The sequence below is a fragment of the Talpa europaea genome (assembly GCF_964194135.1).
Source record: "Talpa europaea genome assembly, chromosome: 14".
NCBI classification, from domain to species: domain Eukaryota; kingdom Metazoa; phylum Chordata; class Mammalia; order Eulipotyphla; family Talpidae; genus Talpa; species Talpa europaea.
This window is the reverse complement of record NC_140082.1, coordinates 84,208,327-84,224,730: the sequence shown is the minus strand read 5'-3', so window position 1 is coordinate 84,224,730 and position 16,404 is coordinate 84,208,327. Positions and strand designations below refer to the sequence as shown.

The 16,404-nt window shown below is 53.6% G+C and overlaps 1 protein-coding gene across 3 annotated transcripts; it reads left to right on the top strand.

The window, feature by feature from the left end:
- Window positions 1-3,407: 3,407 nt before the first annotated feature.
- On the top strand, window positions 3,408-15,070 carry NR2F2 (nuclear receptor subfamily 2 group F member 2; the record flags this gene model as incomplete). Of its 3 annotated transcripts, none has more annotated exons than XM_084254272.1 (3): window positions 3,408-3,450; window positions 11,515-12,042; window positions 14,796-15,070. In XM_084254272.1, the coding sequence occupies 3 exons, from the start codon at window positions 3,408-3,410 to the stop codon at window positions 15,068-15,070; spliced, it is 846 nt and encodes a 281-aa protein (XP_084110398.1). The 3 variants fall into 3 exon arrangements, with proteins under 3 accessions (XP_084110398.1, XP_084110397.1, XP_084110396.1); XM_084254271.1 differs by lacking the exon at window positions 3,408-3,450 and adding an exon at window positions 9,143-9,857; XM_084254270.1 differs by lacking the exon at window positions 3,408-3,450 and adding an exon at window positions 9,143-9,857 and having other exon boundaries at window positions 11,494-12,042.
- Between the last annotated feature and the right edge of the window lie 1,334 nt (window positions 15,071-16,404).

Sequence of the window (16,404 nt, the reverse complement as noted above, 5' to 3'; positions counted from 1 at the left end):
CGGAGGGCCGGGCCCCCGCGGCCGGGGGTCGCCGCCTTCGGGGCCAGAGACCCTCCGCCCGCCCACACCTCCGAGGGCCGAGAGGGGGTGGAGAAGCCCCGAGCCGCCTGCGGCCGCCGAACTGGGCGCCAAGCTCCTCGCTCGCGCCCTTTCCTCGGGCCTCGGCCATTCCCCCATTTCTGCCACCGAGTCTCGACGCCCCTAGGGCCGGGCGGCGTCGGGTGGGAACTTTGCTTGGCTCGCAGAGACGCTCCCGTTTCCTCAGAAGCGAAACAGCGGGGAGCCGGGAGGGGTCTCGAAGGGGGGCCTCCTACCCTGATCTTGACTGCCAGGCAGTTGCGGCCGCGCCGGCGACAGAGTCGGTGCCCCCGGGCCCTCCGAGTCTCCCCTGGGCGCGCGCTCTTTCCAGATGGCGAGGCCGGGCCCTGGACCTAGACTCCAGGCGAGGAGCCGAGGCGGGGTGGGCACGACACGCTCCCGTCCCCTCCTCCAGGCCCTGCCACCTCGGGACGGCGGCGGGGTCCCCGAAGCAGGACGGGAGGGACACCAATCCCCGGGGCGCCGCCGCTCTACGGCCGAGGGCGCGGGCCGGAAAAACTCCAGCCCAGTCGCCACCTGTTAGCCGGCTCGCTCCCCTCTCACCTGGGGCTCCGGCCTCTGCAATAGCCCGGGGCCCAGGGAGGAAGGTGAATGACCTTGCCGAGTCCACACACCCCTCCTCGAGGCTCGCGCCCTCGCCTTTGTCCTACGCCTGATTTTCTAAACCGCCTTATCTGCAGACTCCATCTTTATATTAATGCATACTTAATTGGTCCGTCTTGACTGTCCATATCAAACAATTTAATTAGGGTGCTTTCTTGCTTTGGCGAGCGAAGGGGGAAAAAAATCTGCCCAGTGCTTATTGTATTTAGCACCAATACAGGCAGAAAATGTAGCACAAGTTTTTGGTTGAAAGAGCACCTCTGTGCCCATTGAAGGGCGTTGATCCGAAAAGACAGAAAGGACAAGTAAAATCGATTTGAAGCGACCCTCTCTGTCCCTTTCACACCATTCAGAAACTCCATTCCTTCTAAGACAAAGACCGGAGCCTTGGGAATTCTCAGGGGAAAAGAGGGCTCCAATCCCACAAGTCTATGGCACTTTTTTAAAATCCTCAATATTGCGCCTAAAAAACCCCCCATCTTGGTGCCGAGTGTGCCCCGCAAGCGGGTTTCGTAGGCACCCCCTTAGAAGCTCCAGGCAGTGTGGCTGACAATTCACCACTCTTCCTGGCCTGGCCTTCTGGCAAGGCCAGACCAGACCAGACCGGGCTTTTAGGGTTAGTACAGCCCTCACCTTTGACCCCCAGGATCGGAGTGACTGCCACTCTGCAGAGTGCAGAGCTGCAAGTCTTTAACCCCAAGTTAAAGCAAAACGAAACAAAACAAAACATTTCTGTGCCCCCAAAACCCAGGGAAACCAGTTCTGGTTCAGCAGCCTGAGCCACCTTCCCCAAGTAACCACCTCCATTCTCAACTTTTCTCCTTCTCTTGCGACGAACTGCCCTAGCCACCTCTAAAGGAGGGAACTTCAGTTGTCAAGGCTGCGTCACTTGGGGTGCGGTGAGTTGTCCTCCATTAGGAGCCCTGAATGCCAGGTTATCTGCCAGGCGCCCAGGCTGGGGAAGGCGGTCATCCATCAGACCTGGCAGGGAGACGGGGAGAGAGGGCAGGGAGACTGGCTGTGATCACCTTCACCTGCCCTGAGCCCAGCCCCCCCTGTTCCACCCCCCTCAACCTTCTGCTGGGGCTAAAGGAGGTGGGGGTGGCTGGGAGGGGGGCACCCCCAAGTTACACAAGTCACCTCCTTCTTCTGGGAGAATGAGTTCACCACCTCCCCAGAGGAGCCTTAACATCCATCTACTCAGGGTAACTGATGAGACAAACCGCAAGGAAAAACTTCTGTAGCCCATATTTATGGTATTAATGAATAGTTAAAAAAAGATTTACACTTCTTATGATCAATATTCTGAGTTATTTCCCTCAAAGTATATAATTACAGTGTCTTCAGAGTTTTCATCATTGTTTGAGGTGGCAAAACCATTTGTAATTTTCATTAGCCAGTAAACATGTAATTAACATTCAGCACTGTGTTTAACTTAATTCCTGTTTAAGACAAGGACAAGAAGCAGCCGAAGAGCGTTAGTTCCATTTGTCAAGTCTGACATACATCTTACCATAACAGTTTCCTAAAATAAAAGATCCGTGTTTTCCCATTATTCTTCTCTTAAAACAAAACAAAACAAAAAAAAAATCCATTAGTTAAAACTGTATTAAACTGCGAGAGGCAGCCTAGTTTATTCTCAATTTTCGCTGGTTACTGTATTTCTGCTTCCTTTATTTGTTTTGGGGAGTGGATGAAGGGAGGGGGGTGAATTCAGCATTCATTATCTGAAGACATGAAATGGGGAACCCCTCCCCCCAAAAGAAATAGGTTCCTCCCCAGGAAAGTTCTAGAATAGGGACAGAGGAAGGTGGGGGTGGGGGGAGAATCACAAGTCTGCAGGGGAGAGGGAAAAATCACTTGGTTGGGGAGTTGGGGGGGGGTCCTGAGTTAAAAGTAGAAAATGAGGAATCCCACAGATTCCTAGGAAAATGTTGCCCTCCTGTTCCAAGTTCTATCTTTGATCCAGGGTGAGGGGAGTCTGCCTGCCAGTCTGGGAGGCTGCTGCTTTTTCCCCCTCCACTCCCACCTCTGTTTTTTTCCAACTTGCTTTAGGATTAGCCTCCATCCCTCTCGACCCCAAACAGTGGAATTTGGCTGTGCCTCTGGTCGTCTTGCTTTGCAATATCGCCTATAGTTGTTGGCGGTTTTTTTTTTTTTTTTTTTTTTTTTTTTGCTGAGGCTGAGCCGTTTGCTCCAGCCTCCGACTAAACTCATTAAGTTGGGAGATTTTTTTCAATTGGACGGGTGTTTTTAAAGTCTCGTCTTTCCAGCCCCAAACAAGGTGTAACAACGCGCTCTTCCTTCTAAGGAATGAGATGAGAGACAAGGATCACTCCAGACATCTCCTACCTACGGTTTGGGGGTTTTTTTCTTAAAGGCGAGGCTTGCATTCCTCAGCAGCTATGTACACAGCTCCCTGAAACCTCGTCTGTCTCTCTAAAGTTAGCGTGCAGGGTTTTTCCAAGCCTGAGAGCGCCTAATACATGGGGAAGCACTTCCCTGAGGTGGAAGATCTCTCCCTACACCTTTCCGCTTTTCCCCTGCAGGCTAGTGCCTACTTTTTATCAGTTTGCACAATCGCTTAGATAAACCCCGAGGAGGAGATCCTCTTTAATTATCAAAGACATATCTTTTCAGGGGGCCAACAAAGCGTTTATTTCACCCGCCAAACTAAAGGAGAGTTATTCCAGTTTAGAAGGAAGATGCAAGCGGTGTGGGACCTTGAACAAGGCAAATATGGTTTTGGTATGTTTACTTACAGTATTTTTTCTCTCTTCTCTCTCCTGTCTCACTTTTGTCCTTGTGCTGTGTGGGGCTGGGGATGACTTGGGGATTTTCAAAATTTCGCTTTGCTAACGTGTATGAAATGCCTAGGACTGTGGTTTTAGGGGGCTCGGGGAAGTGGGGTTGGGGTGGGGAGAGCGTCCATTCAATGCATTGCCATGTTTTATTACATGTGTGTGGTAGGAGAGGTGCCGGAGGGGGGTGGGGGGAGCGGAGGAAAAGACCATTGCGAAGCTGCCAAAATATGATTAAACCGAAGCGTAAAAGACTGCGGAGCCTCCCAGCTCTTTCCTCCTGTCTCCTCAAACTCATTTCCTTCCATAGAGCAAAACTAAAAAACCGGTGCTAGAAGCGTGTTTTTTTTTGTTTTTGTTTTTTTTTTTGCAAGCCACAGACGACTCGCTTGGCTCGCAAAGGAGCTGCTAGGCTCGCCCTAAGCAGCAGAATTTACGGTGCGATTTGCCTCTGCGCTTCATTTTGCAACCTTGTGCAGTTGACAGTCAGCCAGGCGGGAGGAAAAAGCTGTGCCCGGCGCCCTCGGCCGCGGCTCGGGGAGGCGAGCGCCCGGCTAAGCTAGGAGGAGAACCGCAAGCCGAAGGGTACTCACCATCGGGCGGGGCGGTGGAGCTGGCGCGCGGCTCGCAGGCAAACCTGTACCTTGGGGCTGTCTATTGCCACCGCGGCGGGCTGACTTTGGAAGCAATGCTTTGCTCTGTCCAGAACGCTCAAGGAACGGGTCCTCATTTTTAAAAAGCCAGCGAGAGAGACGACAGAGACAGAGAAAGAAAAAAACAGGAGAGGAGGGGGTGACGGGGGACTCACATAAACCCAGTTCACAAAAAAAAAAAAAAAAAAAAAAAAAAAAAAAATCATCAGCTCCCAGCCAGTGACTCGGGAAGCGCAGAGGTGGCGAGATGCGAGGCCGGTCCAACCAAGCCAGAGCCAATTAATTTTAAATCCTGGGGAATGATTCGGATTAAAATGTACAGAAGTTTCATTCTCCTATGCCTACGTGAGCCCAAAGTCGTTTCCCTTTAAGAGGTCCTTTTCTTTTAAAGTTGCATTTTTAGGCAGCGAGGACTCTTACACTAGGGGGCAGACAGATACTGTACTTGCTCCAATCTTAAGTAATTTTTTCCCTCCCAGCATATGCTGTGATTTAGCACTGTAAATTTTTCAGAGGACCCAACTCTGACAGCCCCTGGTGATTTTCAAAGTACCACAAGCCAGTGGTTAAAAATTGCATTGACTTGGAAGTTCAGAAGGACACAATGGAAGCCCCTTTGCCTATTCATGGAGCTCCAGTGTGGTGGAAGAGAAAAACACACACGGACTAGATTGGGGGGAAAGTGGAATTCAATGAATCCTGGAGGACAGAACTGGTTTCTACTGAGTTCAGAGTTAAACTCGGCGTTTGCTGGGGTCTGTATTCATATTGTGATTTAATCTGTGAAGAATTACAGCCATCGGGACACTTTCTGCAAGAAAATCATATTCCTGGGTGGGTTTTCTTTTTCTTCACCCCCCCCTTTTTTTTTTTTTTTTCCCAGAGTAAGACAAATGTTTATCCAACTTTCTCGGGCCAAATTAAAGCTTGCCATTCCTCTCATTAAAATAAATTTACATCTGCAATAAAAGACTGGGCTGGGTTTTAAAAAAAAAAAACAGTAACAACATGCTGGTATTTATCTTTTAGTCTTAAGAGTTGTTTTATTCAAGGGAAGTGAGCATCCCTGAAGAAGACATTTAAAAATGTTTCACACACACATACACACACACACACACACACACACCCTTTTTTTTTTTTCCTCAGTCTGTAGTCCTCTGTCTTCCTCAATGCAGTAAAAATTAAATACCATGTATACAGGTGTTTTTTTTTTTTTCTCTTGAATAGCATCCCCATAACTGAATGAGTCCTAAAGGAGCCAGACACCTCTGGCTTCGTGGTACACGGTGTGGTCTTGTGCCTAGTGCCTAGCAGGCAACAGTTCTGGTGGAGATGACTGGGAAATTCATTTTAAATCTGAGGCCATCAGAGCGTCCTTGAAACACCAAAAAAATCATGAACTAAGGAAGCTCTTGATCCTCAAAATTTTCACTTTGCATGTTTATAAAAGGTGATCCTATTATGGAAGTGTCTGCACTCCAGGGGCAAGATTAAGATTTCCCTATAATCAATTATTCCCATTTTCTATTAAATTGAGATCGGAATGGACATTAGATTTCCTATCTCAACCCTGGCCCCACCACCTCTCTGCTGAGTTTTCCTCTCATCTACTGACATTTGTGATATTATGCAATTCCTCCATGCATAGTGGTGGTGGTGGGGGGGAAACAAAACCTTATCTGAAATGATTTCTTTTCCATCCTTCTTGTCCTCTTTAGAAGAAAGTTATATTGTGTCTTTCATCAACCTGAAATCCTCAGCCTGGCTTCGCTCTGTAGCAATCTCATTACACACCAGGTTTATGAAGTTCAGTGTCTACTGTAGGTTTTTTGTTTGTTTGTTTGATTGTTTTTACAACTTTCAAATAATCCCCGCACCTGCAGCTTTGGTGAAATGTGTGATTTCAGTGGGAAAAGAGTTGAGGGCTAAGAGGGTCGCGGGTTTCAAGAATAAAACATAAAGAGGATTTTTCCTTCCCTAAAGACCTGCCCACACCTTCACCTAGTCCCTACCTTGTATTCTGCCTGTGTCTGTGTAAAGGGTACTCAATGCAAAGTGCAATCTACACATGTCAGTTGCACAAATGGCTGTTTCTTAATCCTTCATCTCCGTCGATTATTTTTTTAAACTATCAAGGATGCTTTCCTGTGGTCGACAACTTGCTCTTTACATGTGGCCATATTTCCTGTAGTTCTGCGTGTTTGGTGTAAAATATTTTAATTGTTCATAAACCTGCATGGCTCGCCAGTTCAGTTTTTTCTTGGTGCAGTGTGTGTGTGTGACGGAGTCACAGATTTCTTCTATAAATGTGGGATAATCACAATCCACTAAGTTGTTGTCATCATCCAACAGAAAGATCACTTCGTTGGAATAGAGCGTCTTGGTGGAGGGGGTCTGGGGGCGCTGTATGTTCTAGACGTTTCATGTTTAAAACCAAACACCCCGGAATTCGGAAAACACTACTCGTGGGGATGATTTTAGCCCCCTGAGCAGAATAGCACAGGCTGTGAAGTTGCTGCTATTGCATAGGATTTCTCAAGTAGACTGTGGCTGGTGTGTTTGGTTCTTGGGAGTCGTACTGGCATTATTTCCAGTTTGGGGCAGGATCTCTGGGTGTGCTTTAATGACTATATGAATGCTTTAAAAGAACTTGAGGAACAATGAAGTCCATACTCAACTGTTCTATGACCTAGAAGCATAGTCGCTGAAGTCTTTGTCTGTGTACATTGACAAATGCGCATCTGATACATGTGCGCTTACATGTGTGTACAGAGGGCAGGCACAGGGGAGGTTGGGAGGCGGCCTCCGCTTGTCCATCAGCGGGCAGAGGGGTCGTTGCCCCTCTCGCCACGGCTGGGTGTGTGTGGCAGGACGTGGGCTTTCGAGTGAGCCACCACCAACGTGCGAGGCTAAAGTTGAGGAAAACGGATCTGAATTGCGTCCTGACAATGAGCTGAAGCCTCCGTCTGCTTCTCAGCATCCGAGATGCTTTATTTGAGCAATTAAAATGTCAGGCCACATACCTGCGAAGTGTTAACCCTAAAAGGAAAAAGACAGACACGGAAGGACTTTTTTTTCCCCCTGTAAAAGGGGAGAGAAAAAAAAAAAAGTAAATAATAAGAGCCACCAACCCAAGCGAGTGGTCAGAGTCAAGAGAAGGGTCCACCATCACCCGGATCTGGCCAAATCGTTGGTCGGGATCCTGCGGGCGCGCTCCATCGACGGCACGGTCCCGCCCCCACCCCCGACCCCTCTTGCGGAGACCCCGGGGGAACTTTTCTCCCGCCCTGGCACCGCGGGCACAGGGATGCGCGGGGCGTCCCGGGTGGTGCGCGAGCGAGCGAGCGGCGGCGGCTTTCGTGGCATCGCCAAGTTGCGCAAGGCAGAGTCTTGGCTTCCACCCCGAGCCTCTCGCGGAGCCTTTAAGAGGCGTCGTGTGTGCGCGCCGCGTTCCTCTCCCCGCCGGGGCGCAAAGCTCGGGCGCGGGGCGCGCCGGAGAGAGCGCGGGGGGCTGCGCGCCCGGGGCCGTGGCACGCGCCCATCCCCCGCTCGGCGGCGGCGCCGCCGGCGGCCCGGCCGGCCCCCCGCCCCCCCCTCCCCTCCCCTCCACCTCGCCCCTCGCGCGCCCCGCGCCGCGGCCGCGACGCCGCTCGCGCTAGGACCGGGCTGCGCCCGCGGCCGCCATGGCGCTCCGGCCAATGACGGCGAGGGGGCGGCGCGCGCGCGCCTGGCCAGGCCAACCCCGGCTGCTGCCTTATAAGGCGCGCCGTCGCCATGGCAACGTGCGCTAAGTTGCAGCAGTCGTGTCAAAGTTCACTATATAGAGAGCTCAGTGAGCTGATCGCGGAGAAGCCACTTCTGCCAGCCCCGGCGCCTATAAATCGCATTCCCTCCCGCGCCCCCCTTTTTAGCATATTTGATCACTTTGATTCTCTGTTCTTTTCTCTCCGCGGTGTGTGTGTGCGTGCGCGCGTGTGTGCCCCGCTGCTCCTCCTCCTCTCCCCGAGTTGCCTCCTTTCTCCGGGCGCCGAGCCGCCTTCCCCGCTCTCCGACTCTTCCTCTCCGAGTTCCTCCCCCTGCGCGCACGGAGGATGTGCTTCTAGGTGGTGATCCGCGCTCCTCTCTCTCTTTTATCATTTCTCCCCCGCCGCCGGCGAGTTGACTCTTTCCCTATGTGTGTGAGGCGGCGGCGCCTGCAGCTCCAGCGGCTCCGGCGGCGGCTCCAGCGGCTCCAGCGGCGGCTCCAGCGGCGGCGGCGGCGCTAGACGCGGCGACTCCGGGCCCGACCCGGCGGCGGCTCCGGCGGCGGCTCCGGCTCCGGCGGCGGCTCCGGCCCCGGCGGCCCGCGGGGAGCGGCGAGCGGCCTCCATCCGGCGAAGGCGCGCGGCGGCGGCCGGAGCGGGCCAGGCGCGCGCCGGGCGCCCCCGGGCAGGCGGCGGCAGCAGCAGCGGCCCAGCGCCAGGACGACGCCGCGCAGCGCCCGACGCGGACCACTTTCATGCTGATTCCCCCGGACCCGGGCAGCGCTCCGGCCACCCCGCGGGCCGCCGGCCTCCGCCCCGGCCTGCCCGGCTCTCCGGGCGCACCCGCGCGCGGCGCCTCCGCGCCCCGAGTCCTCCTGGTCTCCATGGCTTTCCTGAATGGCTGACTGTGCGCTGCCCTGGACTTGGCCCCCGGACGGTCGCCTCTGCTCCTCGACCTCCTCCTGCTGCTGCTGCTGCTGCTGCTGCTGCTGCTGCTGCTGCTGCTGCTGCTGCTGCTGCTGCGACTCCGCGGCTGCACACCCGCTCTAGGGCGAGGGCGCGAGCGAGAGGGAGGGAGAGAGTGAGCGCGAGCGAGATCTTGGGAGAGGTTTTTTTTTTTTTTTTTTGCTGCCTCCTACTTCTGTCTTGAAGCCAGACAATCGACTTGCAGCTCTACCTCCCCTCCCTCTCTCCACGCTCCGCTCGCGCTCCCCCGACCCCTTCCCTTCCCCTCCCGGCGGAGAGCCCCCCGAAACCAGCCACGCTGAGCCAAGGGAATCAAACAAAACAAACACACCGGGCCCGACGAGCCGGCGACAAAACTTTGCAAAAGCAGAAACAAAAAAGGAAAAACTAACCAACCTCAACCAACCAGCCCCCGAGCCACCCGGGGCGCCCTCCCGCGCCCTCGCGCACCCTCGCGCACACAAAAGGCGGCGCGCCGGAGCCCGGGTCCCGGGAGGCGCCGCCGCCCGCAGCCAGGGGAGCAGGAAGTCCGGACGCGGCCCCCATAGATATGGCAATGGTAGTCAGCACGTGGCGCGACCCCCAGGACGAGGTGCCCGGCTCGCAGGGCAGCCAGGCCTCGCAGCCGCCGCCCGTGCCCGGCCCGCCGCCCGGCGCCCCGCACACGCCGCAGACGCCCGGCCAGGGGGGCCCGGCCAGCACCCCGGCCCAGACGGCGGCCGGCGGCCAGGGCGGCCCGGGCGGCCCGGGCGGCGACAAGCAGCAGCAGCAGCAGCACATCGAGTGCGTGGTGTGCGGGGACAAGTCGAGCGGCAAGCACTATGGCCAGTTCACGTGCGAGGGTTGCAAGAGCTTCTTCAAGCGCAGCGTGCGGAGGAACCTTAGCTACACGTGCCGCGCCAACCGGAACTGTCCCATCGACCAGCACCACCGCAACCAGTGCCAGTACTGCCGCCTCAAAAAGTGCCTCAAAGTGGGCATGAGACGGGAAGGTATCGGCCTCTTCTTTTCTCCCCTCTCGCCTGGGGTCCCGGGGCCCTGGGGTGCGTGTGGCTAGCCTGCTCTGGGTAAGGACACAGACGCCCCCGGAGCTCGTCTCTTCGCGCTGCGGCTCCAAGGGGTGGCTACCAGCCGCGCGCTCTGCACGGGCACCCAGACCCCACACCCGCATGCTTCGGGCCGACTGGTTTCCTCCTCTCTCTCTCTCTCTCTCTCTCTCTCTCTCTCTCTCTCTCTCTCTTTCTCTCTCTCTCCCCTCGGGTTGTTTGCTTTGCTTTGCTTTGCATGGAGAGAGTTCTCGCCAGGTCGCCTCTCTGCAAGGGATGGGGTGGTGCTGGTGGCGGCGGCCGCGGTGGGTTTCCAGCCCGCCTTACTTCTCGCTCTTTTCCTCGCTCAGTTTCTCTCTCCTTGTTTTTCCTGCATGTTCAACATATGTCCCTCCTCCCCACCCCTCGCCCCAGCCCCCACCCTCTCCCCCCCCAAAAAAAAAAACAACAACCTGAGATTGTACTTTTGTACGGGAGGTTCAAATTACAAATGGCAATTTTATGCACTTCGCCGTATTAACGCCGCCGCCCGGGCAGCGCTCATGTGACCCTCCGTGGATTAACATTCTGCTTTAAAAAAAAAAAAAAAAAAACCTCGGTTTTCTTTTTTCCTTTCACTTTTGAAGGGAGGAGAGCACGCTCGGGAGGAGGGCGAGGGTGGGCGAGGGACCCTCGCGGCCGCTTTCGCCCCGCGCGAGTTGGGTCTTTGTGCCATAAAATGCGCCCAGCGCCGCGAGCCTGGCTCGGCCAATGGCGCGCGCGGCGCCGGGCGCGGGCGCCGGGCTGGGGCGAGCGATCGCCGGGGTTTCTTTGTGTTCCTGCGAGAGCGGCTCTCCCGGGCCGGCGTCAGATAACAGCCCCGGCCCGAGCTGCGCCGGCTCGCCCCGGCCCTCGCGGGCCCTGCCCGGGCTGCGCCGGCGCCGGCCGCCTGCTCCCCGCCTCTCCCCGGCTTCCCCTCGCCTCGGCCGGCCTCTGTCTCCTCCCCTCGCCCGGGTCTCTCTCTCTCCGAGCACACTCAGCGCGCTGCCGCCAGACCTCGGCTCTCCTCTCGTCTCTCATCGGGGGGTTCTCCGCCGGGCTGGGGCTGCGCGCGGCTTGGAGGGGGGAGAGTCGTTGCGGGGTGGCCACAGGCCGTCCGGGGTGAACCCTGGTGTCTCCAGCAAAAGCGTCTCGCCCTCCCCCCCACCCCAGACTCGCCCCTCCCGCTCCCTCTCCTCCAATCAATAAGAAATATCAACTGTTTAGCAGTAAAGAAGAAAGATGCCCCCGGAATCCGCCTTCCCGCCCACCGCAGCGGGGACCCCGAGGCAAAGTGGCCCATTCTGGGGCCTCGGAGGCCCAGCCCCGAGCGGGCCTCGGAGCCAAGTGTGCGGCTCCGGCCGCCAGAGCTGGCCTGGGGGGTGGCCGGGGAGCAGAGCTGCCTGGCTCCCGGCGACTCCCAGGCCTGGGCCCTGGCTCGCCGCTGAGCAGGGCCAGCCTGCGCGGTCTGGCGCGTAGCGAGGGGCCGGGGGACACGTGGGGGTCGGGCTGGGGCCGACCCTGCCCGGGGAGCCGGGGCCAAGGCTGGTCACTCACTGCCGACTGTCTCCTTTCCTCCCCGCAGCGGTGCAGAGGGGCAGGATGCCGCCCACCCAGCCGACCCACGGGCAGTTCGCGCTGACCAACGGGGACCCCCTCAACTGCCACTCGTACCTGTCCGGATATATTTCTCTGCTGCTGCGCGCCGAGCCCTATCCCACGTCGCGCTTCGGCAGCCAGTGCATGCAGCCCAACAACATCATGGGCATCGAGAACATTTGCGAACTGGCCGCGCGGATGCTCTTCAGCGCCGTCGAGTGGGCCCGCAACATCCCCTTTTTCCCGGACCTGCAGATCACCGATCAGGTGGCCCTGCTTCGCCTCACCTGGAGCGAGCTGTTCGTGCTGAACGCGGCGCAGTGCTCCATGCCCCTCCACGTCGCCCCGCTCCTGGCCGCCGCCGGCCTACACGCCTCGCCCATGTCCGCCGACCGGGTGGTCGCCTTTATGGACCACATACGGATCTTCCAAGAGCAAGTGGAGAAGCTCAAGGCGCTGCACGTCGACTCCGCCGAGTACAGCTGCCTCAAGGCCATAGTCTTGTTCACCTCAGGTAGGAAGGTGCCCTGCCCTCCCCTGCCCAAGGGACCCTAGCCCAGACTTAGGGCCAGGAGAACTTGGGACTCCCCAAAGGGAGCCCAGCCTCCCCCCCACAACCCTTGACAGACCCCACGGGGTAGTGCTTTTTGGAGTGGGAACTTTGTGCAGCTGCTGGGCCCCCAGCAGGCCCATCATCCTCTTGAAGACTGGGTGGCCGGAAGGATGCTTGGGATACAGGCTCTCCCAGAGGGTCTGGCTGAAGCCTCTGAGGCCTCTTCCCTCCTGCCAGCCTGAGATGAGTGTTCCTGCCCCCCTTCCTTGGCCCAGGCCCTCTGGGCCAGCTGAGCCTGCGGAAACTCCTCAGCCCCAAGGCTTGCTCTGTCACCCTGGCTGAGCCCCTAGGAGATGCCCCTGGGCGCTGGAATCGTCCTGGCATCATCCCTGCTGGGGAAAGTTTGCCCCTGCAGGGGAAAAGTTGGTCTGCTAACTCAGTAGGAGTTGGGGCACCAAACAAACCCAACCTGAGGGCAGCAATTTTCAGAATCATATTCTTATGAAAACAATGCAGGGTGCCAGGAGAGGGGCAGAGCTGTCAGCAAGGGCGAGAGGAAGGACGGGGCATCAGAGCTCTCCAGAGCATCTACAGGGAGGTGTTGAGGAGTCCGGCCCATCTCTTGCCCTGCCCAGGCACACCTAAAAGCGATTTTCAAACAACCCCAAGTGTATGCCAACATGGGCTGGATGCAAATGTTGCTGGAGATAGAAAACCATCACTGACTGCATTATGAAATCTAATTAGTTTGCATGTAGTTTAACCTGTGTGAGTAATAGATCTAATATTAATGAACTCTTGAGGCCAAATGAGTTGTGAAGGTGTCTGGCTTTCTACTTTGGGCCACACCTGAGCCTTTTGGCTGCCTCCAGGCGGAGTTCAGCACAGCCCAGGTGGGTGGATATCAGCCCCCTCCACATTCTTGTTCTAAGTTGTCAGCTGATCCCTTTGTCACGGCTGAGAGGGGAAGAGGGGTTCCCAATTAAGAATAACAAACACTGGATGTTGGTAGGGCTTGGCACCTCAGCACCCACTGCGTTTTTCTCCGCTTGTAGCCGGGCAGCTAGGAGAGCTGTGTAGTTGGTGTGGCAAACAAAAAGATCCACAATCTCTTTTTTATTGTTCGAAGGCAATGTGGGGGCCCAAGTCATTAGCTGTAGCTATTTGCAGGCTCCGAGTTCTTAACCCACTGTCTTATACATCGCTGCTTTTCCCGTGAAATTCCCCCCACTCCCACAGCCACCCCAAATCCTGCCTTGGAAAGTCCTAGATCATCAACTAAAGGGCAGTATCTGGGCAAGACAGAGCACTCTGCAAAGGCTGGGATGTGGATGCTTTGGGGTGGTGGTGGTGGTGGGGGTTGACATCTCTAGACCATTTGCTTGATGCAGATGTACAGCAGGGTATCCCCCTACCTCACAGCCACCTTCACACTGTCCCACAACCCTGCCACCCAGCCCACATCCCCAGATGATGGGGGTGGCTGCTAATTTCTTGATATCATTGTTAGCTCTTAGCCTTACCCTTGGTCTTGCAGGGAAAGAAATGCCTGATACTGTCGTAACAGTTTAATTTATTACTATTTGCAAAATGTAGAGGCCTGTGTGGAGAATGCAAATCGCCTCACAAAGAGATAAAGGTTCTGTTATCTGATTCAGAGGGAGACACACAGTGCCCATGCAGAGGGAAGGATCCTATGCAAACAGATCTTTTAATTCCTGGCCACAGACACCTCTGCCTGCTGTAGACATACGGAGCCTAGATAGACACGTGAGGAGCTAGCTTGTGTGTTCTGCTCCTTGGGGTGGAGGTAGTGGCGGCTGTTTCAGAATCTCTGTTTTAAGGATTCACAATATGCATGTGTTAGCCCCAGTCTTGTCTGGGGAGCCCCCAAAGGTCAGGTCACAACCTGCACCGCCTTCACTGAGAAGCCTCTCATTTCAAAGGCACCTATTGTATTTTCACGTATCCAAAAAAGAAAAGTGTTTTCCTGAAGATAACGGGAAGGGGGGGGTGGTGGTTCTTCTTGGAGGGGCCAAGATTTTTTTAAGGGGGGGAGCAGTAGAAAAAGGGAGAGAGAAGAAAAAGGGGGAAAAGAAACAGCTCAAATGAACAGAGAGATCACAGTTTGCATGGCTGCCCTTCAATAGGCTAAACTGACAAGATCAGTTTTAAAGGGCCACTTAAATCAGTTTCAAAGACTGCAGAAAAATGAGTCGCCCTCTTTGGGGAGAACCTGAAGCTGGGTCTTGGTGGCCATTACTAGGGGCTGGGCCAGGTTGTTGCCTGCCCACCCCCCACCCCCCACCCCATATAATTATAAGCCAAACTGTTATTTACAGAGGAGGAGGGGAAGGAGCACAGCCAGTTGAGTTTCATCTGTTTGTCTGTTTACTGACTTGAGCCAGATTCACCCAATGCACTTTGCTTGGGCCTCCCAGTGACCCAGCCTGCAGCGGGCTGAGCTGTGTTTGATTTTAAAGCAAATACCCCAGGACCAGCTCATGCTCACCCCCACCCCCCAAGTTTTCACTTCGAAGGCATTTGCTCCAACTCCGGTTGGGGCAGTTTGACAGAACACTGTACACACACCTCATGTGACCCATTTCAAACCCCTTAATCTGATGACTGAATTCTTCTCCTTCTTCTTCTTCTTCTCCTCCTCCTTCTTCTTCTTCTTCTTTTTTTTTTTTTCTGTTGAAACTTTCTTCCAGATGCCTGTGGTCTCTCTGATGTAGCCCATGTGGAAAGCCTGCAGGAAAAGTCCCAGTGTGCTTTGGAAGAATACGTTAGGAGTCAGTACCCCAACCAGCCAACGCGATTTGGAAAGCTTTTGCTCCGTCTCCCTTCTCTCCGCACCGTGTCCTCCTCAGTCATAGAGCAATTGTTTTTCGTCCGTTTGGTAGGTAAAACCCCCATCGAAACCCTCATCCGGGATATGTTACTGTCCGGCAGCAGTTTTAACTGGCCATATATGGCAATTCAATAAATAAATAAATCAAAATAAGAAGGGGGAGTGAAACAGAGAGAAAGAAAAGGCAAAAGACTGGTTTGTTTGCTTAAATTCCTTCTGTTAAGAAAGGATATAAAAGGATGTTACAAGTTTGCTAAAAGAAGAGAGGGGAAGAATTTAATGGACTGTGAATTTCAAAAAAAAAAAAAGACTGTCAAATGAACTTTTACAGAATGCATTAAAAAAAAAAAAACTCCTGTGTCGGTCAGAACAACTTGCTACTTATCATTTTTGTATAAAAAGGAAATTAGTCTTTTTCTTTTTTTGGTAAATTTTTGAAAAATATTGCTAAAAGTGCATTTAAGGAGATTGGGAGAAAATTAGCAGAATGGAGAAAGTAAGTCTTTTTTTTTTTCCAAATTATTAATTGTCCTGTGTCTATGTACCTCTAGCTGTTCTTTTTTGTACTTTTCTGGTTCCAAACCAGTTTATTCTGTGGTTCTATAATAAGTTTTGATATAATCTTGGCTTCTTAAAAACTGTGTATCCTTAAAATATATGTTCTGCAAGAATTAAAACTGAGTCCATGAAAATATCATAGGAAGACATAAAACTTTAAAAGGCAACTCAAAGATGATGGAAACGCACTTAGAAGTGGTGACCAAAAAAAAAATTTAGGTGATGTTGAGCACTCTAATTTGAGAACTGGAGGAACCACATACAACACTTAACTTCCCCTACCCTGCCCCCCCCCAAATAAAAAGACACCATGACAAACTTAGCTTTTTAAAAATATTTTAAGAAAGAGAATGAACTGTGGAATTTATTGACAGCCAAGGAATGTGTCCAAGACACATGCTGAGGTTTTGAATAAAAAGTGAACTTTTGTAATTTGAATTGGGTCCCGCTTAGTTCTTGAATTGTTATGAAAATCCTCTATCTGTTTGTATATTTGCAAACCCTTTGTATTATAATTGTTGATATTTTCCCTTTTTAAAAAATACCATTGAAATCAGCATGACAAAATAACACTGTTGGCACTTATAGGTAACGTGATTGATTCAGTATCTTAGAGTTTACAGTTTGTGTTTTAAAAAAACTGAAGGTTTTTTTTTTAAGTGCAACATTTCTGTATACTGTAAAAGTTATAATAACTGAACTGTTTGGTCGAGTCTTTGTGTGTTATATTCCAAGGAAAATTGAAAGTATTCAGAAATTAAAATATTATTTGATATCTGAAACCTGTTTGGCTGTCCCCACTCACTGTGTTGCCTCCAGAAGAGCCTCTGTGGGCTCTCGCTGAGCCCCGCCGGGGGGCTTGCATTTGTTTGCTCCCCTTAGTCAGTTTGTTCAAAGGTGGACTAGTGTAT